The 26544-nt window shown below is 45.6% G+C and overlaps 1 protein-coding gene across 1 annotated transcript; it reads right to left on the bottom strand.

Moving 5' to 3' along the window:
* Window positions 1-24087: 24087 nt before the first annotated feature.
* LOC122005840 (protein NRT1/ PTR FAMILY 2.11-like) lies at window positions 24088-26171 on the bottom strand. The gene is made up of 4 exons (XM_042561063.1): window positions 26037-26171; window positions 25734-25951; window positions 25104-25657; window positions 24088-25038 (listed from the first exon to the last, which is right to left on the bottom strand). The coding sequence occupies exons 1-4, from the start codon at window positions 26119-26121 to the stop codon at window positions 24183-24185; spliced, it is 1713 nt and encodes a 570-aa protein (XP_042416997.1). The 5' UTR covers window positions 26122-26171; the 3' UTR covers window positions 24088-24182.
* Window positions 26172-26544: the final 373 nt, after the last annotated feature.

Here is a 26544-nt window from a genome sequence, read left to right as displayed (position 1 = left end):
GCCTGCGGCGGTTCTTTCTCCCCCTCGCGACAAAAAACCCTCGACCACTTCCTCTTCTCGTCTTCTTCCTCGCCGAACCAATTTCCCCTCTCCTTCTCATCTGGCCGACGCGACTCCGACGTCGATCCTTGGCCACAGGAGTTTCAGCGCCGGCAGCCGGTGCCCTTGCAAGCGGTTGGCGTCGCCCGGAGCAGTATCGCTCCTCCTTGTGCTACCTCATATGTGCCTCTGTGCCCTAGCGTTGGCCCTCCGCCGAGCCTTGGTCGCCTCACAGCCACTCTTCGCCGCCACGCACATTCCGTTGGCCGCCATTGAGTCCTGCCGAAGCCGCTACCCTCACCGGACAGTAGCAGCACTGTCGCCTCTGCCCTAGCACTGTCGTGGGCCATCAAATTCGACCCAACATCGTTGTCGATACCCTGGTTCACCCCTACACAGTGGGTTTCTTCCATCTCCGGTCAAAGGTAAGCTACTAGCGTGAATTTGGGATCTGATTCTATACATTTTGTTAGGTTTTTGATCACCGCAGTGGAGGGTTTCCAGTAGCACTCCTTGTTCCAGAAATCAACAAGGCTGAGGAATAAGGTAAGGAGTTAAGCATTTTATACATGCTATGGATCATGGGTTGATTCAATTATGTTAGATAGTTGTTCATGTGTAGATGGATTTAGGTTTATGTGTTGATTAGGGTTTTCGCTCTAATTTAGGGTTGGAGAGTTTGTTTAACTAATTATAAGAATTTAGTTAAGTAAAAGTATGTCTATTGGTATTACAAGACTTTGACACGAGACGAGCATCTCGACGTCGTAATTTGGACCAGATTGGACTATCCTATTGGAGGCGGGTACTTTGACTTATGTCTTTTAATATGCAAAATAATGTGTTTAACATATAGCATGATTGTGTTTTCCATTTGTTTCGGTTGGTCACTACATGATCTGTTACATGTTTGCTTGTTTACTTTTTATGCACTGCATGTTATTATTTACCTGATCATACATGCTTTAGGTAGTGACCCAACCATATGATATATATTATGTTCAGAACCTAGGGTTTATTTGATACCCTATATGTTGGTGTACCTTCTATTTGATTCGTTATCTTGTAGTACACATCTTATACTTATGTATAGAGCATGCTATGCTATTTGTGATATTGCCATGTTTAGTGTCATGCATCATCTTGCATGATTGCATGCTGTGCGATTGTCTGCTCCATTATTGTGAGCACATCGCCAGTTACATGTATCTGTACACACAACCACTCATGGGTTAGTGGTATATCAGACAGGTGTGTGGCAATTCTAATGTTTGGCTCCGTTGGTCTGGTGACTCAGCGTGGTAGCCGGCAGACAGTTCCGCTCTGTTTGGCTCCGTTGGTTTATTCATCCGCGTAGTAGCCGGCAGGCAGTTGGACTTTGTTTGGCTCCGTTGGTCCGCTCATGGGTAGTGTGACTCAGCGTGGTAGCCGCCAGAGAGTCCTCCCCGTCATCGTGTACCGGGAGATGAGAGCATTGCGCTCCCCCATTTATTATTTCGGGGTAGGAGTATGTGTGTACTCCGACAGCATCCCGTCCACTCGGTCACTCATCAGGGGTAGTGATGTCAGAGTGCACGGTTGTCACAACCCTACCCACTCGGACTCACCATTGTGTGTGAGATGGCTGACTGGAGTCAGGGGTGACCATGTCATTGACATCATATGCATTATGCATTTATTGTTTGTGTTTGCTGCATTTACTTGCTGCATTTATTTGGATGCATATGATTGACATGCATACAGGATTATGGCACTCTCGGTCTGATGACCCAGTTACCTTTATACCTTGATCCTGGTTAGTACAGTTTTCTCCTGTTTTTGTTCCAGTTGCATTTATCCTTCTCGTATTCAGGAAACTGTACGCATGATTAGTGTTGTCTGTTATTTATTTTATTTTGCATATCAGTTGTACCTGCTGAGTGTTGGACTCACCCCGCCTCCATTGTTGTTATATTTTCAGGTTGAGGCTGTCCGGAGCAGTTCCAATCGCTAGTCCCCATCTACACGTAGTGCTAGTCCTTTGCTAGTCTTGAGTTGTTATTTATTCTTAGTTTCTCTATCAGACTTTGTTTTTTTTTGTCTTGTATTGTTTTACTTATGGATATTGTATGGATTCTTATCGTTTGATGGATTTTTAGTATGATTTGGATTTATTCTACTACATGCCTGCCTGGACGGCAGAAGAGGTGAGTTCATCGGATTTGAGCTTTACGAGTGTAGTTGAGTAGGGTTGATTTTGAGTCATGGTATTACTGCTTTGGTTTGCTTATATTTATATAAACTGCGTGGTGATGTTTTATTTACATGTTATTATTCCAGCCGCATGTGGCTGAGGTATATGAGGATGTAGAAAAGTTTCAGATTGTCCGCCGTACAGGGGAGATGCTGCCGAAATTTTTCTCGGACAGGGACTCCTCCGGGGCGTGACAATTTAGTGGTATCAGAGCTTAAGTTTTACGATCGTTGTTTTCATGTTTTGGATATTTGAGATAACCTGATACCTATTGATATGGTATCAGAGCGCCAAAGTTTGGCGATACTTGTTTGGTTTCCATGTGTTGGATTTTTAAGATTTATCTGATACCAATTTATTTGGTATCAGAGCAGGGTGTGATACCTGCTTTTAGTATTCTGGATATATTGTGCTAGCCCAAGTTTGCGAGTCAAACTGGGTAGTTATTTTTGGTTGCACGGATTTTCCATTACGTATATGTTTTGGACTTTCGTTTTGGATTTTATTATGGATTTTCGATGATTTTCTCGTATAGAATTCCGAGGTCAATTTGGGAACTGGACAGCGATGGAACATCTCCAGACAGCAATTAGGTATAAAATTATTTTAGTAATTGTTGATACTTGTAGTAATATCTGTGATATAATTTAACAGATATGAGGCGATCTACTAGTATTGCTGCGAGACGTGGTGCTGGACGACCACGTACGAGGACCGCGGGATCTCTGGATACGCCAGAGACGCCTTCTGTTGATGAGCCTGTCAGCCAGGGACATACTCAGCATGCTGCGGACGCGTCGGGCTCTCAGACCCCGATGGCTCCTTTAGAGGTAGGTACCTCAGCTGCACCGACAGTATCTACTCCTACTGTATTTCCGGTACCACCAGGGGTACCATTGGCATACCCGACACCTGCTCCAGTGCAGCCTACGGTGTATCTGGCACCACCGCCACCTGGACCCACCGTGTATCCGGCACCAGCAGCCCCTGTGCCCCCAGTACATACAGTGTACCCAGCAGCAACTGCATTAGGGATACCGACTACTCCATATCCGGTATCATTGCCTACCGTACATCCAGCCGTGGCCACCTATGTTCACCCTACAGTGCCACCGACGGCATATGCTCCAGTTTACTCAGCAGCACATGGAGTACCTCCTCCGGTTTATGCACAGGTACCACCTGTAGCACCAGCTCCAGTGTTTCCGCCAGTCCCGACAGCCGTTCCGACACATCTCACTGACATTTTTACGGCACGAGCCAGGATTCCAGTGTTGGCAGAGTCGATGAAGAGTCGATTCACACTCTTCCGAGGAGACCGTGATCCGAGTGTGGCCCTGTCTTGGATTGAGACTATAGAGCGGACTTTCTTTTATATGGCTTGCTCCGAGTGGGAGAAAGCAGAGCTGGCTGCTTTTCATTTACGGGACACAGCCGACACCTGGTGGATTACTCAGCGTTCTATCATCGGTGAGCAGAACATCACTTGGGCCAGATTCAGAGAGGCTTTTGAGAGTCGTTTCTTTCCACGAGCTTATCAAATGGCTCACCGGCAGGATTCTGAGTTTGCGACAGAACAATCGATCGGTGACAGAGTATAGTACAGAGTTTGACAGATTGGCCAGATTTTGTCCAGAGCTAGTTGCTGAGGACAGTTCACGTATGCAGCAGTTTATTCAGGGGCTGGATGGACATTTGCAATTAAGAGTTGTCAGTCTTGGTATCACATCTTATATGGAGATGTTGGACAGAGTCTTCATTATTGAGTCAGCTCAGTAGAGAATTTTTCCAGACAGAAAAAGGAAACAATCGGGACAGACATCTGGGCAGATCCAGCAGCCTCAGGCTACACCACAGTAGAGCAGGCGCAGTCGGTCAGATCAGGGTACTTCTGGGGTATCACGTAGGCCTCAGAAATCAGGGCAATCTTCTTCAGGACGTTTCCGGTCTCCACAGCAGAACCGGAAACAACCCGCCAGCGACATTCGCTGTTTCAGATGTGGGTCCAGAGATCACATCACCTCAGCGTGCTCTGGGGCGATCGGTTTGCTTCCATTGCAAGCGCACAGGCACCAGTCGAGATTGTCGCGAAGACTCGGCATATGACTTGAGGGTCGATCATGGAGGCGATCCGATCGATCCGGAACTTATCGAGGAGGGCGGCGACGAGCCCAACCTTCGCATGGCCAGCCGCAGGGCTTCAGCGGCGGCATTTGGCATGCTTGGGCGGAGTACTCGGTGCTTCCATAGCACCTCGAGTTACATTCGGGACTTTATTATCCGAGGCGATGCTCGATCGTCGGCCTTTAGGCGATGCGGTCGGTCCCAACCAGGTATGACGATCGCCGTCCTCTCGGTCTTCTACGGTACATTATCCACCGCCTCGGTGGCGGCTTTGGCGTTACCCCTCCTCCTCCGCCAGACCGGTCGTATACATGCGATTACCAGAGAGGATGACGGATCCGTTTTCCGCGGTACAATTTTCATTTATGCATTTTCCGCTGATATATTGATTGATACTGGTAGTTCGCACTCTTTTATATCCCGTACCTTTATGCGGGAGATTGGTAGATTACCTACTTTTAGACTGCAGTGATTGACCGTCTCCCTACCGTCCGGTGATACTTTAGACGTCACCCAGGAAGTCAGAGGTTGCCCGTTAGACTTTGGCAACATGATACTTACGGTAGGTCTTCTAGTATTGGAGATGGTCGAGTTTGATATCATTCTTGGCATGGATTGGCTGTCAGTATATCATGCTACCGTTGATTGCCAGACGGTGGTCACTTTCCGACCTCGAACCAACCCTCGTGGATTTCAGCATCGAGATGACGGCATATCGATCATTTCGATTCGGGCTCGTGTTGTCACATGGTATCGGGGTTTTGTTATCTTTGATCGATCGAGGACAATAGTAGTTCGCGACTCTCAGAGGTTCACGTGGTCCAGGAGTACGGACGTATTTCCAGAGGAGCTGCCAGGTTTGCCTCCCAGAAGGCAAGTCGAGTTCGCTATTGAGCTGATTCCCGGGACCGCACCGGCATCGAAAGCTCCTTATCGTATGGAACCAAAAGAGTTGAACGAGCTGAAGGTTCAACTCCAGGAGCTTTTGGATAGGGGATTTATTCGCCCTAGTGTTTCTCCATGGGGTTCTCCGATATTATTTGTCAAGAAAAAAGACGGCACCATGAGGTTATGTATTGACTACAGACAGTTGAATGCAGTTACCGTCAGAAATAAATATCCTTTACCACGGATCGAGGATTTGTTTGATCAGCTCAGAGGTACATCAGTGTATTCTAAGATTGATCTGCGATCCAGATATCATCAGATGAGGGTCAGAGACTCAGATATCCAGAAGACAGCTTTCCGTACGAGATACGGTCATTATGAGTTTTTGGTAATGCCATTTGGGCTTACCAATGCTCCAGCGGTGTTTATGGACTTGATGAACCGCATCTTTCTGGAGTATTTGGATCAGTTTGTTATCATCTTCATTGATGACATATTGGTCTACTCTCGTTCCGAGGAGGAGCACGCAAAGCATCTTCGCATAGTTTTGGAGATTCTTCGACGACATCAGCTGTACGCGAAGTTCAGCAAATGTGCATTCTGGCTATCCTCAGTCGGTTTTCTAGGACATGTGGTCTCGAGCAGAGGTATTTTAGTTGATCCTCAGAAGATCGAGGCTGTCACCAGTTGGGAACAACCGAAGTCAGTTCAGGAGATCCGCAGTTTTCTGGGATTAGCAGGATATTACCGAAGTTTTGTCGAGGGTTTTTCGCGTATTGCTATGACGCTGACACGTCTTACCAGGAAAGACGTGAAGTTCACATGGTCCGAGGATTGCGAGAACAGCTTTCAGGAGCTGAAGCGGAGATTAGTGTCGGCTCCAGTTTTGGTTTTACCTTCTGGAGAGGACGGATTTGTACTCTACACCGACGCGTCACTTCAGGGTTTGGGCGCTGTTCTGATGCAGCACAGCAGAGTGGTCTCTTATGCTTCTCGTCAGCTGAAGGAGCATGAGAAGAACTACCCAATTCATGACCTGGAGTTAGCCGCCATCATATATGCTTTGAAAATTTGGCGTCATCATCTGTACGACATTACATTTGAGATTCTCACTGATCATAAGAGTCTCAAATACATTTTTACCCAGAAGGAGCTTAATCTCCGACAGAGGAGATGGATGGAGTTCCTGAAGGACTACGATTGTACCATTAGCTACCACCCAGGGAAAGCTAATGTGGTTGCCGATGCACTCAGCAGGAAGTCCAGAGGGACTTTGGCTTGCCACCGGACTTCAGTCACGGACTTGATTCAGATTTTTTCTGAGTTAGACCTAGAGGAGCAGGGATCTACAGAGCAGGGTATTCTAGTTACTATGGTTGCTCAGTCGTCGATCAGGACGAAGATCCGAGAGGCACAGGCTGGTGATCAGCATTTGCAGTTCATTAGCAGTCAGATAGCTTCCGGGCAGCAGACCGAGTTTACACGAGACGAGGAGGGTATTATATACTTCCGAGGCAGATTATGCGTACCTCAGTCTCATCCGGTCTTACAGGAGCTACTCCAGGAGGCACACAGCTCTCGATTTGCGATCCATCCAGGCGGGACCCGTATGTATCGAGACTTGAGGCGTTCCTATTGGTGGAACGGCATGAAGAAAGACATCGCGAATTTCGTAGCTAGATGTCTTGTTTGTCAGCAGGTGAAGGCTGAGCACCAGAGACCTGCAGGGTTACTTCAGCGGATTCCTATTCCTGAGTGGAAGTGGGATCACATTACCATGGACTTTGTGGTAGGGTTGTCGAGGACACGACGAGGCCATGACACGATTTGGGTAATCGTTGATCGATTAACCAAATCCGCGCACTTCTTAGCAATCCGGAGGACTGATCCTTTGGATCGATTGGAAGATCTGTATTGTCGGGAGATTATCAGATTACATGGTGTTCCGTTGAGTATCATTTCGGATAGAGATCCACGATTTACATCTCGTTTCTGGCAGAGTCTGCAGCAGGCCTTGGGCACACAGCTCCGTTTCAGTACAGCCTTCCATCCACAGACAGATGGACAGTTAGAACGGACCATTCAGACTTTAGAGGACTTGCTGAGATCATGTGTTATGGATTTCGGAGGCAGTTGGGAGGACCATCTGCCGTTAGTAGAGTTTGCTTACAACAACAGCTTTCATTCGGCTATTCAGATGGCACCGTTTGAGGTGTTGTATGGTAGACCTTGTCGGACACCCGTCCTCTGGGATGAGGTTGGAGAGGCCCAGTTGTTGGGACCTCATAGAGTTCAGCAGGATGCAGAGTTGGTCCGTACTATCAGACGGAGGATGTCAGAGGCGCAGGACCGCCAGAAGAGTTACGTTGATCGGAGACGCAGACCACTAGAGTTCTCTGTTGGCGATCATGTATTTCTGCGAGTTTCACCCATGAAAGGGGTGAAGAGATTTGGCCTCAGAGGTAAGCAAGCTCCGCGGTACATTGGCCCTTTCGAGATCTTGGAGAGGATCGGAGCGGTAGCTTACCGACTAGCACTACCACCGTCCCTGGCAGGTGTCCACGATGTATTCCACGTATCTATGCTGCGGAGATACGTACCTGACCCGACGCATGTGCTAACAGATATTCCAGTTCCAGTTCAGCCTGACATTACTTCTGAGGAGGTTCCGGTACGGATTTTGGACCGGAAAGAGCGTCAGTTACGGAACAAGACTATCCGGCTGGTTAAAGTCGGATGGCAGCATCATTCGGACGAGGAGGCTACTTGGGAGCTTGAGGATACGATCCGAGCTCAATACCCCCATCTTTTCACTTGAGGTATGTGATATAATTTACTGTTCAACATTTATACTTTATATCTGTGTAAGTATTTGCTGATGGTAGATAACGAAATTTGGGGACCAAATTTTTATTTGTGGGGGAGAATATAAAATACCGAAAATAGGCGAATATTAATAAGGGAATTTTCAGGAATTTTTCGGGAATTTTTCGGAGCTCGTATGGACGAGTTAACGGGGATAAAAATAAGGCCCGGGAAAAGCCTATTTGGGCTACCCATTTAAGCGAGTAAATGTTTATTTCTTAAATTCCTTTTTTCTTTTTATTTTATTTTCTCTTTTCCTTAATTCCTCCGCTTCTCTCCCTCGCGCACCCGAGCCGCTCCCTTCTTTCCCCGCGCGCCGACGGCTTGCCCTAACCGCTGTCGCCTGCGGCGGTTCTTCCTCCCCCTCGCGACAAAAACCCCTCGACCACTTCCTCTTCTCGTCTTCTTCCTCGCCGAACTGATTTCCCCTCTCCTTCTCATCTGGCCGACGCGACTCCGACGTCGATCCTTGGCCACAGGAGTTTCAGCGCCGGCAGCCGGTGCCCTTGCAAGCGGTTGGCGTCGCCCGGAGCAGTGCCGCTCCTCCCTGTGCTGCCTCATATGTGTCTCTATGCCCTAGCGTTGGCCCGCCGCCGAGCCTTGGTCGCCTCACAGCCACTCTTCGCCGCCACGCACAATCCGTTGGCCGCCATTGAGTCCTGCCGAAGCCGCTACCCTCACCGGACAGGAGCAGCACTGTCGCCTCTGCCCTAGCACTGTCGTGGGCCATCAGATTCGACCCAACGTCGTTGTCGATACCCTGGTTCACCCCTTCACAGTGGGTTTCTTCCATCTCCGGTCATGGGTAAGCTACTAGCGTGAATTTGGGATCTGATTCTATACATTTTGTTAGGTTTTTATCACCGCAGTGGAGGGTTTCCAGCAGCACCCCTTGTTCCAGAAATCAACAAGGCTGAGGAATAAGGTAAGGAGTTAAGCATTTTATACATGCTATGGATCATGGGTTGATTCAATTATGTTAGATAGTTGTTCATGTGTAGATGGATTTAGGTTTATGTGTTGATTAGGGTTTTCACTCTAATTTAGGGTTGCAGAGTTTGTTTAACTAATTATAAGAATTTAGTTAAGTGAAAGTATGTCTATTGGTATTACAGGACTTTGACGCGAGACGAGCATCTCGACGTCGTAATTTGGACCAGATTGGACTATCCTATTGGAGGCGGGTACTTTGACTTATGTCTTTTGATATGCAAAATAATGTGTTTAACATATAGCATGATTGTGTTTTCCATTTGTTTCGGTTGGTCACTACATGATCTGTTACATGTTTGCTTGTTTACTTTTTATGCACTGCATGTTATTATTTACCTGATCATATATGCTTTAGGTAATGACCCAACCATATGATATATATTATGTTCAGAACCTAGGGTTTATTAGATACCCTATCTGTTAGTGTACCTTCTATTTGATTCGTTATCTTGTAGTACACATCTTATACTTATGTATAGAGCAAGCTATGCTATTTGTGATATTGTCTTGTTTAGTGTCATGCATCATCTTGCATGATTGCATGCTGTGCAATTGTCTGCTCCATTATTGTGAGCACATCGCCAGTTACATGTATCTGTACACACCACCACTCATGGGTTAGTGGTATATCAGACAGGTGTGTGGCAGTTCTGCTGTTTAGCTCCGTTGGTCTGGTGACTCAGCGTGGTAGCCGGCAGACAGTTCCGCTCTGTTTGGCTCCGCTGGTTTATTCATCCGCGTAGTAGCCGGCAGGCAGTTGGACTTTGTTTGGCTCCGTTGGTCCGCTCATGGGTAGTGTGACTCAGCGTGGTAGCCGTCAGAGAGTCCTCCCCGTTATCGTGTACCGGGAGATGAGAGCATTGCGCTCCCCCATTTATTATTTTGGGGTAGGAGTATGTGTGTACTCCGACAGCATCCCGTCCATTCGGTCACACATAGGGCTGTAAACGAGCCGAGCCGAGCCGAGCTTTGAGGTGTTCAAGCTTGTTTGATAAGATAACCGAGCCGAGCCGAGCCGAGCTTAAAATGAACCAAGCTTTTGAAATGAGTGTTCAAGCTTGGCTTGGTTTATTTTTTATGAGCTTGAGCTTGTTTGAAGCTTGGCTTGAGCTTGGTTCGTTTAGATGTTATCAAGCTCTCAATTCAAGCTTGGCTTGAGCTTGGCTCGGGCTTGGTTCGAGCTTGGCTTGAGCTTGGTTCGTTTAGATATTATCAAGCTCTCAATTCAAGCTTGTTTGATTGTTTAAAACTTTTAATTGTTTGATTAGTTATTAAGATTGATAATTTAAATTTATTTATTTTATTATTTATTTAGCATATTGAAAGAGTTTTATTAATAAATATGGTTTGTGAACATTGTTCACGAACGTTAACGAGCTGAACACATATGTGTTCAAGCTTGTTTGTTTAGCTTAACGAGCTGTTCAAGCTTGTTTGTTTAATTAATCTTATGTATATTGAACGAACATAAACAAGCTCTTATCAAGCCGAACACCAAGCTTGTTCACGAACGCTTGGTTCATTTACAGCCCTAGTCACACATCAGGGGTAGTGATGTCAGAGTGCACGGTTGTCACAGCCCTACCCACTCGGACTCACCATTGTGTGTGAGATGGCTGACTGGCGTCAGGGGTGACCATGTCATTGACATCATATGCATGATGCATTTATTGTTTGTGTTTGCTGCATTTACTTGCTGCATTTATTTGGATGCATATGATTGACATGTATACAGGATTATGGCACTCTCGGTCTGATGACCCAGTTACCTTTATACCTTGATCCTGGTTAGTACAGTTTTCTCCTATTTTTGTTCCAGTTGCATTTATCCTTCTCGTATTCAGGAAACTATACGCATGATTAGTGTTGTCTGTTATTTACTTTATTTTGCATATCAGTTGTACCTGCTGAGTGTTGGACTCACCCTACCTCCATTGTTGTTATATTTTCAGGTTGAGGCTGTTCGGAGAAGTTCCAATCGCTAGTCCCCATCTACACGTAGTGCTAGTCCTTTGCTAATCTTGAGTTGTTATTTATTCTTAGTTTCTCTATCAGACTTTATTTTTTTTTGTCTTGTATTGTTTTACTTATGGATATTGTATGGATTCTTATCGTTTGATGGATTTTAGTATGATTTGGATTTATTCTACTACATGCCTGCCTGGACGGCAGAAGAGGTGAGTTCATCGGATTTGAGCTTTACGAGTGTAGTTGAGTAGGGTTGATTTTGAGTCATGGTATTACTGCTTTGGTTTGCTTATATTTATATAAACTGCATGGTGATGTTTTATTTACATGTTATTATTCCAGCCGCATGTGGCTGAGGTATATGAGGATGTAGAAAAGTTTCAGATTGTCCGCCGTACAGGGGAGATACTGCCGAAATTTTTCTCGGACAGGGACTCCTCCGGGGCGTTACATTAACCAAGTCTAATTTCGTCACCTTGGCCGGCCATCCCAAGCTCCTTCTTATAGAGCTTAGAAGAAATCAGCAAGCTGATTTGCCCGTTACCAGTCGACTGGTCCTTGCACCAGGCGACTGGTGCCAGCCTAACGGTACTCCAACGGCTCTCTACCAGTCGACTGCTACAGTGCACCAGTCGACTGCTACAGTACACCATTCGACTGCTATAATGTCGTTGGCTGCTGCAGTACCCGTTGCCTGCTACAGTGCCCCCGTTGACTGTTGCAGTACCCATCGGAATTTTTCCCCGAGTATAATCTCTCATGCACTCATACTCTCATGACTCACTTGACTCTTCTTTGCAGCCTTGACCTCTTGTCTTCAAGCCTACTTCCTTTGGCTTTCGTCCCTCGGATATATCCAAGCCCGCAGCTCATCCCTTGATGTTATCCTTCGCGTATGCCTCGAAGTTGCTTCCCTCGGCCCTTGTCCTTGCTGCCTTGTCTACGGTCCCTCGGATGCTCTATCCTTCACCGGACTCGAAGCCATCAAGCTGAGTCATATGTGTATCATGCAAACCTGCACACTCACATACACATATCAAATAACAAGGGTAAACCTAACTTAAACCCTTTTCCCAAATACCAAAACACATGGTCACATGGATTATTGGGATTGCTCCAACAATCTCCCCCTTTTTGATGTTTGGCAATACGTTTAAGTTAGGGAAAACATATAGCAAATAAGCATGCTAAAAAGAAACAATGGACTTACGTTGTCAAGGCTATACACTTGGACTTACACCGCCGAATGGACTTACGTTGCCAAGGCTACACACTTGGACTTACGTTGCCAAGGGTACACACTTGGACTTACACTGTCGAAACAAAATGCAACATGCATTGGAGCCTATCCCAAGGCTCCTCCTATACCTGAGCTCCCCAATGAGCTAGGATTTTCCCACAGGGATTTTTAAGAACCTATCACAAGGCTCCCCCTACGCAAAGACACTTAAGGTTTTCCCAACTAAACCTTACTTCTCCCCCTTTGCCTAACATCCAAAAGGTTCTCCAATAATATCCCAATTGTTGAAAATTTGTCATCCAAACTGACCCTAAACTCATATATTTATCCCCCATGGATCCCATACATCTAAACGAGTTGACATGGTCAAGAACAGCACTAAAAAACAATATCAGGCTGGTATCAGTCGACTGCCCCTTGGCACCAGTCGACTGCCCCTATTGAAATCAACACACAGAAGCATTCTGTGTTCGAAATCTACTGTTACCAGTCGGCTAGTATCAGCACCAGTCGACTGGTATCGAAAAAATGAGCTTACAAAGACATTCTGTGCTCAAAAATACTATTACCAGTCGACTGGTATCTGTACCAGTCGACTGGTACCCTATTTCTAAAAAAATCAACCTTTTCAGGCCAACTTCAGAAATGCACCAGAAATTTCATAAACCTCAAAAAATTCTCAAATTTTGTGGAGAGGTCTATTGTACCCTTGTCTACTTGGAAAAATACATTACAAAATGTATCTATCACCAATCCCAAGATTGATATAAAATCCAAAACTAGCTAAATGGTTCAATTGAACCTTGACCTAAAGTCTTAGTTTTGGCTTCCTCTTGATGTATTTGCCCATACCAACACATAATACATCCCTAGCATTGGTTTATATGGCATCTATATATCCAAAACCAATTATCATGGTATATGACCCCAATGTCATATTTCTAAGCATGAAACACAACCCAATTGTGCCAATTTCCTGAGGTTGAGACTCAAATTCATCTCCAAATCTTTTGGCACATTTCATGACTCATCTAAAATCCCAAGTAGTACCCACTTGAGATCCATTGGTCATGAGTCTCAAATTGACTCTTTGAGCTCCACCTAGAGCTCTTAACCTTAGTCACCTCCCTAGGTAACTCATCCACAATCCCTAGGCCACATCGGTGCACCTCCGGTGACACTTGGCCTACAAACCTAACCTTCTTAACCTTGGACACCTTGTCCTTGGTTAATTTCTTCTTACCATTAAATGACTTTCCCTTTCCATTTATTGACTTCTCCTTGCTATAGTCATATGCAACCCTAGCATAAGACTTTCCCTTAGCATTGGAGACACTAGATCGGTATCCCAAACCCGATCTATCATTGTTGGGTCTTTGACTACCCAACACCATACCTAAACCCTTAGATCAAAAATTGAATCTTTCTAGGGTTTTCTCCAACTTATCAAGCTTTGCCTTCAAAGCTTGATTTTTCCTTTTTAGGTTCCTAAACGTAGAGTCAATATGTCCATATTGGACATTCCTAGACCTACCCATTTTTCTAGGCATATGTCTTCCTTTCTTGGGATTAATGCCTTGGGTCTCCTTGGGTCTACCATTTTTAGAGTTATCATAAATTGGTCTCCTAGGGTTATGATCTATAATTACCGTATTCCTATCATGATATTTAAATCCAAAGTTATGCATGGGTAAATAATAGCAATTATTCCTAGCATGCATGGAGGGATTTAAATTTGACTTCAAATTTAAATTAGGGTTTACCTTACCCTTTACCTTTGGAGCTCCCCCTTGATATGAGCCTCCGTTCTTCCTCTACTTCTTCTCCTCCTTCTTCAAATGCGCCAACTTTTTGATTTCTTTCTTCCTTGGGCATTTGGTGTGGTAGTGCCCCATTTCACCACACGTGAAGCATCTAATATGTTTCTTCTCCTTCTTCTTCCTACAACTCAAATTAGATTCTAGAGAAATTGAATTGAGTTTAGGATATACCTCTTTCTTACCCAATGGACATCTACTCTTGTAGTGTCCCTTCTCATTGCACCCGAAGCAAGTGATATGGTCCTTTGACTTCGCTTCGGTGGAGGTGCTTGCTAGGTTGACAACTTCCAAGACCTCTTCTTCATCCTCTTCACTTGTATTGGATTCTTCTTCAATTCTTGAGGATGTTTCCTCATCCACACTTGTGGATGGAATTTCTTCATTCTTCTCCTCTTTGTATGTTGAGCATGACTCAACTTCCCTTTGCTCCACCTCCTCTTCTTGAGCTATTAAACTCATCTCCTTGGGCTCTTCTTTCTCTTGTGTAGGCATAGGTTCTTCCCATTGAACCTTCTTTATCTTGCTCCACAAATCATGGGTGTTCTTGTATATTCCTACACGACTCATCATGTCATTAGGCAAAATATAATCAAAATAGATATTACCTTATCATTTGCCTTTGATCGTGAGATTTGCTCCTCCGTCCAATGACGCGGTCGGAGTTTCTTCCCTTTCTTGTCTTTCGGGACTTCAAACAGCTCTTTGACCACCATCATGGTGTCCCAATCCATATTGAAGAAGACCTCCATCTTCATCATCCAATATGTGATGTCCCATAAGCCTCCGCCTTCAAACTTTGGCGGTTCAATCAAGCCGGTCATCTTTGCTTCCTCGGCGGTTAGTCCGATGGAGAGCGACCTTGCTCTGATACCAACTGTAGGAGGATCGGTGGCCGGCTTGAAGGGGAGTTGGATAGCTAGGCCACCTCCAAATACTCACTTCTTTCTACAATGTTAGTGCGCAAGCGGAAATACAAACAAACAAGTAGAAAGACTAAGACTAAGAAAGGAAACGCAAACCGCTAACACGTTCGTTTACGTGGTTTAGAGATAACTTGCTCCTACTCCATGGTTGTCCGTAAGGTGGACGATCCCTCAATCCTTCGGTGGATTAGTCCCCGAAAACTCCGGCAAGCACAATCCTCCTTGTCGGTGGAGAAACCTCGCCACAACTCGATCAAGAACACTTGGATTGCTAGAGCACTAGATGACTACTAATTAGGCTTTAACCAAGTCTAATTTCGTCACCTTGGCCGACCATCCCAAGCTCCTTCTTATAGAGCTTGGAAGAAATCAGCAAACTAATTTGCCCGTTACCAGTCGACTAGTCCTTGCACCAGTCGACTAGTGTCAGCCTAACGGTACTCCAACGGCACTCTACTAGTCGACTGCTACAATGCACCAGTCGACTACTATAGTGCACCAGTCGACTGCTATAGTGCACCAGTCGACTGCTACAGTACATCAGTCGACTTCTACAATGCACCAGTCGATTGCTACAATGTCGTTGGTTGCTACAGTGCCGTTGACTGCTATAGTGCCCCACTGGCTGCTACAGTACCCATCGAGATTTTTCCCCGAGTACAATCTCTCATGCACTCGTACCCTCGCGACTCACTTGACTCTTCTTTGCAGCCTTGACCTCTTGCCTTCAAGCCTACTTCCTTTGGCTTTTGTCCCTCGGATGCATCCAAGCCCGCAGCTCGTCCCTTGATGTCATCCTTCGCGTATGCCTCGAAGTCGCTTCCCTCGACCCTTGTCCTTGCTACCTTGTCTACGGTCCCTCGGATGCTCCATCCTTCACTTGACCCGAAGCCATCAAGCTGAGGCATATGTGTATCCTGCAAACCTGCACACTCACATACACATATGAAATAATAAGGGTAAACCTAACTTAAACTCTTTGCCCAAACACCAAAACACATGGTCACATGGACCATTGGGATTGCTCCAACACTCCTTGGCTCTCCATTTCTAAAACCTAGGAGACACAAATGAATCTAGCAGTCCCTTAAAGTGGCCTCTCAGTGATGAGGAGGTTAGCAATCCTCTGCCCAAAACAAACCCGAACCGCATTGCACAGGAAAACAATAAAGCTCTGTCCACTCTCCAGAGCTCTGGCCACCGATAGACAAATTGTCAATTGTGCTCACCCAGCCCCTAGACACGGCGTCATCTCTGGCCTTCTCCCTTCCACTTTAGCCTTCACCTAATGGAACAGTTGGCCCCTGACTGGGGAGTCCTATTTGATCTTGCTTCAATGTTGATTTATCCACCTCCAAGCACCTGGGACCACCCTTGGACACCTAGACTGCTAATGTGGTTGATGTGTAGCAAATTCATAACTGTATAGAGATATCATCAAATAATAAAAGATATCGATCCTATAAGGACTATGAATCAAGTACTAATCAGAATTATAAAATAAGTTATCTAGATAATCAAGGATTTATGTGTATGCCACTAGAATAAGAGAGAAAACTAGAGTTGAGAGAGCATGGGGGAGAGAGAGAGTAAGAGAGAGAGCGAGAGAAGTGAGGGGGAGGCAAAGAGATCACAGAAGTGGTAGTGAGATCATAGAGAGAAAGCAGCGGGATCTCAAGGATCATGGTAAGAAGCAGTGGGTGAAGGCAATTCCAGAACTTTGGTTTCACCCAAATAATTGTAAACACCTAATCTATATTTGGTTTCCTATCCTCAATGAGTATTTATGTAGGTAGACTATCCTATGGTATCCGATGTAAACTTTGCTTCTACAACAGCATATCAGCCCTAATTATTGTCTACAATGAATTAGGTTTGATCCATTAAGCTCTATGATGGCCTAGGGCTTCTCAAGACATACCAGGTTACACTTTCATATCTGACTCTCTACATCTCAGTTTTCTATAGGTCAGAGGGTTGAATTCTCCTTTCAATTCATCCCCAAACCCTTGTGGGATATGAATCTCGTACTTTTGGCATCGAGTTGTATTAATACGATAGATCCAGACCAAAAACACATATTTTATCAAACAAAAAATATGCAAACATATATATTAATAAAAAAATGTTCACATATCAAAAGGGCTACTTCCTACATCCTAGAATCAAGAGAACTATTCCATTATAAGAAAATTACAAACCAAAGATACTAATAAAAGTATTTATATATATCAAAACAGAGAATAGAGGAGAAATGTCTAGGGAGAAGATTCCTGATGTCTTTGGTGTGGTTCCCTTGTGCTAGAGGTGGTGGGATCGCCGGAGTTAATGAAGATTATGCCTTTAGGGTTTCCTCAAGAGGGGGAAACCCACTCCCTAGGAGGGGGACTAAGTCCCCTCGTTTAAGCCCCCCAATCCCGATCCAGAGTTTTCCTTAAATAGTGTTGGAAATTGGACGCTCGACACGGGTCGTGCCACTGGGCACGGGCTCTTGTGTCAAGCTCGACAATTCTAGATGTGAAGCGGCACTACTCGTGACTTGGGGCACAGGTGGATGTGGCGAGGCTGTAGAGCTGGGCACAACCCGTGTCGCTCGGCACGAGCAGCCTGTGTCGCAATCGCTGAAGCTAGCACGACCCGTGCCACTAGGCACGAGTCACCATGGTGGGGTTGTCGATCCGGGCACGACCCATGTCAAATAGGGGGTGCTCTTTATTTCTTCCAATTTCACTTTGATTGGCATCCTTGTCAATTAAAATGAGCAAAGAGCAGTTCTTTGAACTAAAAGTAATAAAAAGAAGCACACAAAGATGAATGCATAAAATATATACATATAAAATGGAATAGAATATGTGTCCAAGTATGATAAAAACTTATATAAAATGCACACATCAATGGTTACACCTCGACGAAGCTCTATCTACGAAGTTCTATCCAACTTCGGGTGCCTAGATCGGTGCATGTACCTAAACCCTAATGTGTGTCGGCCAATCGAAGCGTGCCAACTCAAATGTGTGTGTGGCTCAATTCGATCCCATCTAGGCGCCTGGACCCACTAGGGGTACCCGGACCTTCGGGCGCTTGGACCTACTCGGGGCGCCTGGACCCTTCCAGGACACCTGGAGACCCTTTTTTCAACCAACTTTCAACTTTAATGTCCTACACCAAAGAGTTAGTAAAATAAACAAAAATATAAAAAAATAAGTATTATGTTTGACATTGTTTGGACTGTCCGGTTCTGACTTTGGATCTCGTTAAAATCTTAGGTCAGACCGACGTCTACTATTTCCTCAATGGAGAACGCGTCCTGCACACTTGGTAAATGAATTAGAATATAATATCTAACTTTAACCTTTTTATCATACACCAAAACCTGAGTTTGATCATCAACGCTAACTACACCAACACTTTCTAAGCATCTACCATAGATGCCACAAAGTGTTTAAGGTGTACCCTATTGTGTCTCAGTTCTTCACTTTCTGATCGATCGTGTGAAGCCCGTTGAGAAGAACTAGGATTCGGGTGTGGAGCTAGCTTGCTGATTCTTATGTTATATGATTTATTTAAAATTAAATCTCTTTTACTTACTTTTGTATTGGAGGTGCATTTGTGTAGCTCAATCAGTTTCTCCCAAAGGTCCTTGGCACTGCTGAAGGGATCGACTTGATTCAGTTCTTCTTTGGTTAGGTAGCATTGGAGAGTCTGAATTGTCTTTAGCTCAAAATTTTTCATCATGTGTGGGTTCAAGTTTTTGCATATCATTGATACTCCAGTGTCTCGAGCGGTAGTGCAAACCCTGTTTGGATCATCATCCATACTTCCACTAATGTCTTCAAGTGGTACTCCATTCGGCTCTTCCAGTAGTTGAAGTTCTCGTGAGAGAAAAGAGGTGGACAAACTGTGTTGTAGCCTTCTTGATGAGTCATTTTGTATAATCGATCTCGCAAAATAAAAATAAAAGGAAAATGTACCAAGAGTTGATCTTGTATTAGTAGAGCGGAAGAAAAGAATAACGTACTTGAAATGAAATATTGTTCGAGTGGTGGTGTACCAACTTTGAAAAAATTCAAAGAAATGAGAAATTTGTCAAAAGAGGTGATTACGTCAATTCTGACTTATGATGAAATTTGAAAATGAATAACCAAAAAAAGGCTCTGATGATGGTTGCACCAATTTAGAGCGCCCTCGCTCTGATACCAATTGAAAGATTGAAGAATGCACAAGAGAGGAGATGAATAACGCTAGTGGTTTTTTCACATTTTTCGTACAAACTAGAGAAAATACAGTGAAAATAGAATTAAGAGAAGGACAAAGAAATCACTAACATAAGTTAGCTTTTCTTGATTCGAAACTTTCGACAACTCCTACTCAAAGACTTACACTCGTTGAATGTTTACGTTAGACAATTCATTAATAGCTCGAAGAATTACAAAAGGAATCTGAATTACAAAGTAAATGTAAATATAAAATTTACTGACAACTTTAAATGAGTAGTAACTTTGGTGTTGGTTGTCGGATCAATGTTCAAACTTCATAGAGAGATTTTTGGAGCAACTGCAAGTAAAAAGTCATAGAGAATTGTAATTTGAAGCTGCTAGTTGAAGCCCTTTTTATAACCTTTTATAGGCACTTGAACTAGTCTTGGGCTCCTGGATCGGTCCCAGGTGCCTGGATCGAAGCCTATTTGATCATGTTTCGTCAGGCATTTATCCAACTCCAGACACTTGGACCACCCCTGGGCACTTGGACGGCTGACATAGATTCACCTTAGCGAAGCTCTATCTGCATAGGTTTTATCCATCTCCGGACCCCTCTACTTGTCCGGGTGCCTGGACTTTGACATGTGCTGGCTAATTTGAGCACACCACCTCATCTATACTCGTGGCTAGGTTCGACCCAATCCAGGCACTTAGACCCACTCTAGGCGCTTAGACATCCGGGCGCCTGGAAGTCCCTTTTCTGGCCAACTTTCAGCTTCGAATTTCTACACCACAAAGTTAGCATAAAAGGCAAAATATAGCATTTTAATTCATCTTAATAGTCTCAGGACTGTCCGATTCTGACTTTCAAATTTTTCATAAAACCCTAGGTCAAACCGACGTCTATTATTCCCTCAACCGAGAAAGCATCTTCACCTACTCCTCTCATCAGAATTACCTTTTTTCAAACACCTGTTTGAACTTTTGCTTAGCGTATGACCTTAACACTCGAGACTTCTTCTAGTCTAATCATCGACCCGCCTAGACTTCTGCCTGGTGTTCGTGATCCCCAGGACTTCCGTCCGATGCCCTTGATCTGCCAAGACTTCTGTCTAGTCTACTTGACCAGGATTTTATGCTCAATTCTTTGACCAGGACTTCATGCCCAGTCCCTTGACCATGACTTCATTGCCTAGCCTCAACTAGGTCTTTCCTGCACACTCAAGTAGGCTTGTTAGATCATAACGTAGTTTAACTTTGAACTCTTTACCACTAACAAAATTAAGTTCAATTAGCTAGTACTCCTAACACCAACAGAAGGTCTCGTCTGAGGTGACGAAGCTAACATTTTCTTGGCCTTTGACTGCCAAGGGAATCTGATGGTAGCCCTTATATGTATCTATTATGGATATGACCTCGCAACCCAAGGTCAAGTCTACCAATTAGTTGATGTAAGGTAGAGAATAGCAGTCCTTCGGGCATGCTTTGTTAAGATCCCAAAAGTCCACGTAGACCCTCCATTTATCACCAGGCTTGGAGACCACCAACACATTGGTTAACCATATCGATAAATGAACCTCCTGATTATGGCTAGCCTCCATCAACTTGGTGACATCGTCTTTGCTTATTTTGTTCTGTTTAGGCCCAAAGTGTCCATGGCTCGGAACAAACTCAAGGGGGGACGACCTAGAATGACATTGTAGGCGAACGATACATCAACCACTATGAAGAAAACGGTCCGAGTACGCTTTGAAGGTTCTTCTCGCATGGATAATAGGAGGTTGATCAATCCGAGCGGCTCAACCTCATGTCTAGTAAAATCAAACAACACCATAGAAATTGATCGCAATTCATGAAGATCTGTCTGCATCTAGTTGAGTGTCTGCTTGAACAACACATTCACCAAGCTCTTGGTATTGACGAAGACTCTAGCCACGTTGTAATTAACTATGAGAGCCTATATCACCAGTGCATCCTCATGGGGGATAGCTACCACTTCTGGATGTAGAGAACTGAAATTAATCGGGGAACTCGTCTTTGCCTACAATTTGGTGTCGATTTTATAGCTTTCAAGTCTTCAGCCATGAATGTTCCGGGCTCGATTTGAGTCTCCATTAATCAATTCTCCATAGATCATGTGAATGCCTCCCCAGAGTGGGGACTTTCCCTTAATGTTCTCTGGATGAGTCCATTGTCGTCTATGATCGGGCTCTCGAGATTGATACTGAGATCTCCTTCTTGGGGAGGTGTCCCTTCCAAGATTTGTTCAATGCTTCAAATTCTCACCATAAGCGTGTTAGGCAGACAAGCATTAAGCTAACCTCAGAGTTGATCTCCTAGTAGATAGGCACTCCTTAGTCGCTTGATAAAACTCTCTAGCATATTGCCAACACTCATGGATAAATTACCCACAAGAGAGATAAAAAGAGCAATATTGCTATGATGCTTCACCATTCGACCTATGGGACTTAAGGTCGGATGTCGGGATTGTTTCCATGGTTTGCACCATTCTCGTACCTGGCCGGAATGGAGTATAATGGTGATTGGTGAACGGTTCTTTTGTGTCACAAAGGTGGTGGAGGCGCTTTGCCCTCAGGTCATGCCAACACAAGCACCGATGCACTGATTTCTCCCTTTCTTGCCAACTAAGCCTCTTTGACATTAATATACTTTGCCAATTGACCTAGGAGATGATCGAAATTTGTTGAGAACTTCTTCACTAGAGACCGAAAGAATGCACTTATGAGTACCTCAGAGGTGGCCGAAGGTACATCTAGAGTAATCTGATTGAATCATTATATGTATTGCCTCAGGGTTTCCTTGACTGTTGCTTTAAGAAAAATAAGTTGAGGGATGTCTTGTAATACCACTTACTATTGGCGAAGTGGTGCAAGAATACGATTTTGAAGTCGATGAAGGTTTGGATAGAAGAGGCTCGTAATTATTTAAACCACCATTGGGCGAAGCCGGAAAGAGTCGTTAGAAAGACAATGTAATTAACACCATCTAAATATTGATGCAGCAAAGCAATATTCTCCAACTGAACCAAGTGATCCTCAGGGTCGACGGACCTGGTGTGTTCTCCAAGATGAGGCATCCAAAAGTTGCGTGGCATCTCATCTTCTAGAACAATTTCACAAAAGGTGTACTACTCGCATCTTTCTCTTCGGTGGGCAGAGGCTTCTTTTCTTTGTTCAAATTCCGCGGAGGTGTCTCTCCTGCTTCAGATTCAAGTGAGTGCTCCTTGGGTCAGACTACCGGTTGAGTCTGGAGCCAAAAACATAGTAGGGGGAGAACTTGTCGAATCCATCGATAAATGGTGGGGAATGGGAGGCAGCTCTGTCGAAGCAGCATGTATTTCTTCAGGCGTCGAGCTTACCGATGGGAGTCTTTGAAGAATCCTCTGCACTACCTGATCGACTAGCCTTTGGAAGTCTTCTCTGGGCATGGTGACAGTTTCCCCACGAATCATGTCACTTATGGAGATAGGATCCTCGACTGTTCTCTCGAGTTCCACGGTCTCAATATCTCAATTCAAGTGATGTACTCATAGACAACACCTTTGTTCATGTTTGAGATTGTGGTAGCAGGGGACACACTACGAGGAGGACCTACGAGCTTCCTACAGACACTTAGCAAAAGATTAGAATGGGTACCGAGTGTGGACTCGACACGATCACTCTAACACTCAAGTTAGCACAGGGCTTAAGGAAGAGCAAGGAACTGAAGTAGTCGAAAAGTGTAGATGATTGTGTGCGCATACCTACGGCCGCGAGAGTGGATGACCTTTTATAGAGCTGTAACTATATCTTCACGTTCTCCACATGTTCCATGATGGACCCTTACGTTACTCATGTCCTCCAGGATAGATGGTTGCGTTACCCATGCCCTACGAAGAATAACGGATACGTTGTCCGTATTTGTCGGAGGCAATTGAGCAACCAATCACACGGGATGCGAGCCCCGCTCAAGGGAGTCATGAGACTTAACTGAGGGCATATTGGGGGTACTAAGTTGAGGGAAGATCGAGGGACCGAGCTGTAGGAGTTGGGCCCATGGGCTGTTGGAGTCGGGAGACTGAGCCGAGGGTGTATCAAGGGACTGAGCTGTGGTTGTCGGGCCCTTGAGCTATTGAAGTTGGGAGACTGAACTGAGGGAGTATCGAGAGACTGAACTGTAGAAGTCTAGAGATTGAGCTGAGGGAGTCGGGCCCATGGGTTGTTGGAGTCGACGGTTACTTTGACCTCCACCTCTACTTGACTATTGATTGAGACCTTTGATCTAGGCCTATCACATGCGGCTCCGATATTCCCATATCACCTTATGTTTCCTAAGCCCTACAACGCCTTAGGCCCAAGTACCGAACCCAATAATTTCCTTCAATCCTTTTCGTTCAGGCATGATCCACCCTGACCCGTCGACTTCTTGGCATGTCCCAACTCTTTTAATTGCAATTATCGTGCGACATCAAAAAAATTTTTACTATAAATTTTTTAATAAGAAATGTTAAATATACTATAGAAACAAATATGTTGTCTGCTGGGAGTTCAAATCCTCTGTCCCCAAATTTCTCTGTCTCCGTGTCCCCTTGCCGATCGGACGGACCAGATTACATCTCAAGGATGTCTTGCACATCACGAGGATACTGCACACATCTTAAGGATGCCATGATGCTTTGAGATATAATCTGGTCCATCCGATCGATAGGGGAAACGAGGACAGAGAAATTTGGGGACAAAAGATTTGAACTGGTCCGCTGGATGATTAGATATTATCTAAGATCATGGTAACGACATGGTTAAGGCCCATTACAGCCCAGATTACGGCCCAGAACAATCCAATATTACATGTATATAGAGAGATTATATTGGTATTTTTGGAGGTAAAGGATCAAACACAGCTTTTGGTGTCTTCTACTGCTCTTTGCGTGGCCAACTCCTGTTCCTTCTCCGAGCTCTTGTACCTGTACCACCTAGCGCAGACCACGAAGAACACGAAGTTGAGTGCTCCCATGCCGGCGATCAAATAATAGTACAAATCGAGCCTCCCCTGATCAAGATCTCCGGCCAACCAGTTCGCCCTTCCACGCCCACCAGTCGTTCGATGGATGACCATAATGAGTAAGCTGCTGAGGTAATTCGAGCAGGCGAGGCCCAGGAAGAGCGTGCCGCCGGCGAGGCTCCTCATGTTCTCCGGGAACTGCTTGTAGCAGAACTCCACTTGGCCGATTAGCGCCATCGCCTCTCCCAGCCCCATGAGCACCAGCTGGGGGATTAACCAGAAGCTCGACATGTGCGAGGCTGAGCTGCGTCTCCGCTCTTCCACCAGGCCGGCGACCACCATAGCCGCGGTCGCTAGGGGGAACCCGATCCCCATCCTCTGCAGTAATGTGATGCCGCCCTCTTTGCCCGTGAGCCGCCGGAGCCAGGGGACGACGAGGCGGTCGTAGATGGGGATCCAGATGGTGATGGTGGCCATGGTGAAAACGGAAAAGGTAGCGGCGGGGATTTGGAAGTTGGTGCCGTTCAGGCGGCGGTCTGATTGCAGGGCTTGGAACACTGTGTAGGTACTTTGCTGCACTAGGGCGATCTCGAAGACGATGATGGTCGACCAAACCGGAATGATCCTGGCGATGCACTTCACCTGTTCGACCTGCTGCACACTGCAGAGTCGCCACCCGTTTGCGGCGGGGAGATTTTGGTGAATCGCATCCGACGGCGTTAAGATCGCAGCTTTGTCGAGAAATCTGCGAGATTTGGGGTCGATATCAGTCGATTGACGTCATCAATCGAATGAATTGTGAGAAATTACCGGAATTGATCGGTGTGAGGGAGCTTGGCGACGAGGGAGCTGAGATGTGGAGGGTCGTACAGGGCATCCGCCGCCGCAGGCAGCGGCAGGGCCCGCTTCCTGAAGGCGGCAACGAGGACCTGGGCGATGCCAGTGAGGGGGCTGCCCTCGGGGAGGATCTTGACGTAGATGCGGGAGCCGAGGAAGAAGCAGGCGCAGGAGAAGGCCATGAGCAGAGTGGGGATGGCGAGGCCGAGCGCCCAGCTCACGTTGCTCTGCACGTAGATGATGACGGTGGAGGAGATCATCATGGCTGTCGTGTAGGTGAAGTAGTACCAGTTGAAGAAGCTGTTGATGCCGCGCCGACCAGCGTCCGTCCCGGGGTCGAACTGGTCGGCGCCGAAGGCCAGGTTGCAGGGCCGGATGCCGCCGGCGCCCACCACCAAGAACAGAAAGCTCGCCAAGAGAACCGCTAGCTGGCCCGCCGTCGGCCCTTCGCAGACCTTGCCGCCTCCATGACAGCGAGCAGGGTGCAGCTCGGAGACAGCGGCGGTGAGCGTCAGAATGAGCATGCCCTGCTCAAAATTAAACCTTTGTGTTCCTTCAGATCAAAGAAACAGTTTTCTACGGTGGATTAACGACGGCACCTACAGTGAAAGAAGAGACGGAGGCGAATCCCAAGGTGACGTAGCGGCCGAAGTAGGTGTCGGAGAGGAAGGCCCCGAGGAGCGGCGAAAGATTGGTGGTGCCCGTGAAGACAGTGACGAGGGTGGCCGCCGCGATGCTGTTCATGTGGAAGACGGTGGTGAGGTACACCAGCAGGTTCGCCGACGTTCCGATCGTTCCCAGCTTCTCAAACGTCTCGTTTCCTGCACAATTCGTCAGCCGATTCAATTCCAACTAAACCTCTCTCTGGTTTTGGCGATTGATTAAGGTTTGAGTCGACAAGATTACCTATCACGTAAGGCATGGCTTTCCAGCCTCTGTAGTTGTTCTTCTTGGTTTCCGCCAGAGCCGCATTCTCCTTGTCGTCTGCCATTATTGATCTCTCTCTCTCTCTCTCTCTCTCTCTCTCTCTCTGCGGATCGCTCGTTGCAGATGCTGCAAGTTTGTCGTATTTAACGCTGGAGATGAGTGAAGAAGACGCACACGTGACTGAATTTATTATTATTATCGTTAATTTAGCTTTGACTGTCATTATTTTAATTACACAGTTCTGTTCTTGTACATTTGCTAGTAAATAAAGACGGATAAAAATCAAAATAGCGTTTTTTTATTGGAATAGTAAAAAAAAATATTTATCATCAAAATAGTATTTCATTCGTGTATATTTTTATTTTCGAATAGGTATGTTTAGTATTGTGATAGCGATTACTACAATATATGAATATTCCATTCTCATATTAATAATACTCTATTTTACTAGTTAGAGTTCGTAATTATTATAATACGAAGACTTCAT

The sequence above is a fragment of the Zingiber officinale genome, chromosome 7B (assembly GCF_018446385.1).
Source record: "Zingiber officinale cultivar Zhangliang chromosome 7B, Zo_v1.1, whole genome shotgun sequence".
Lineage (NCBI taxonomy): Eukaryota > Viridiplantae > Streptophyta > Magnoliopsida > Zingiberales > Zingiberaceae > Zingiber > Zingiber officinale.
Note: the sequence above shows the minus strand (reverse complement) of the source record. Positions and strands in the feature narration are given on the sequence as shown.

Bases quoted from the DNA above. Each gene is read 5' to 3' on its own strand.
- LOC122005840 (XM_042561063.1), bottom strand. From the start codon at position 26,121: ATGGCAGACGACAAGGAGAATGCGGCTCTGGCGGAAACCAAGAAGAAC. The intron at 25,952-26,036 runs GTAATCTTGTCG...CGAATTGTGCAG, and splicing joins AGCCATGCCTTACGTGATAG to GAAACGAGACGTTTGAGAAG. The intron at 25,039-25,103 runs GTAATTTCTCAC...CAAATCTCGCAG, and splicing joins CCTCACACCGATCAATTCCG to ATTTCTCGACAAAGCTGCGA.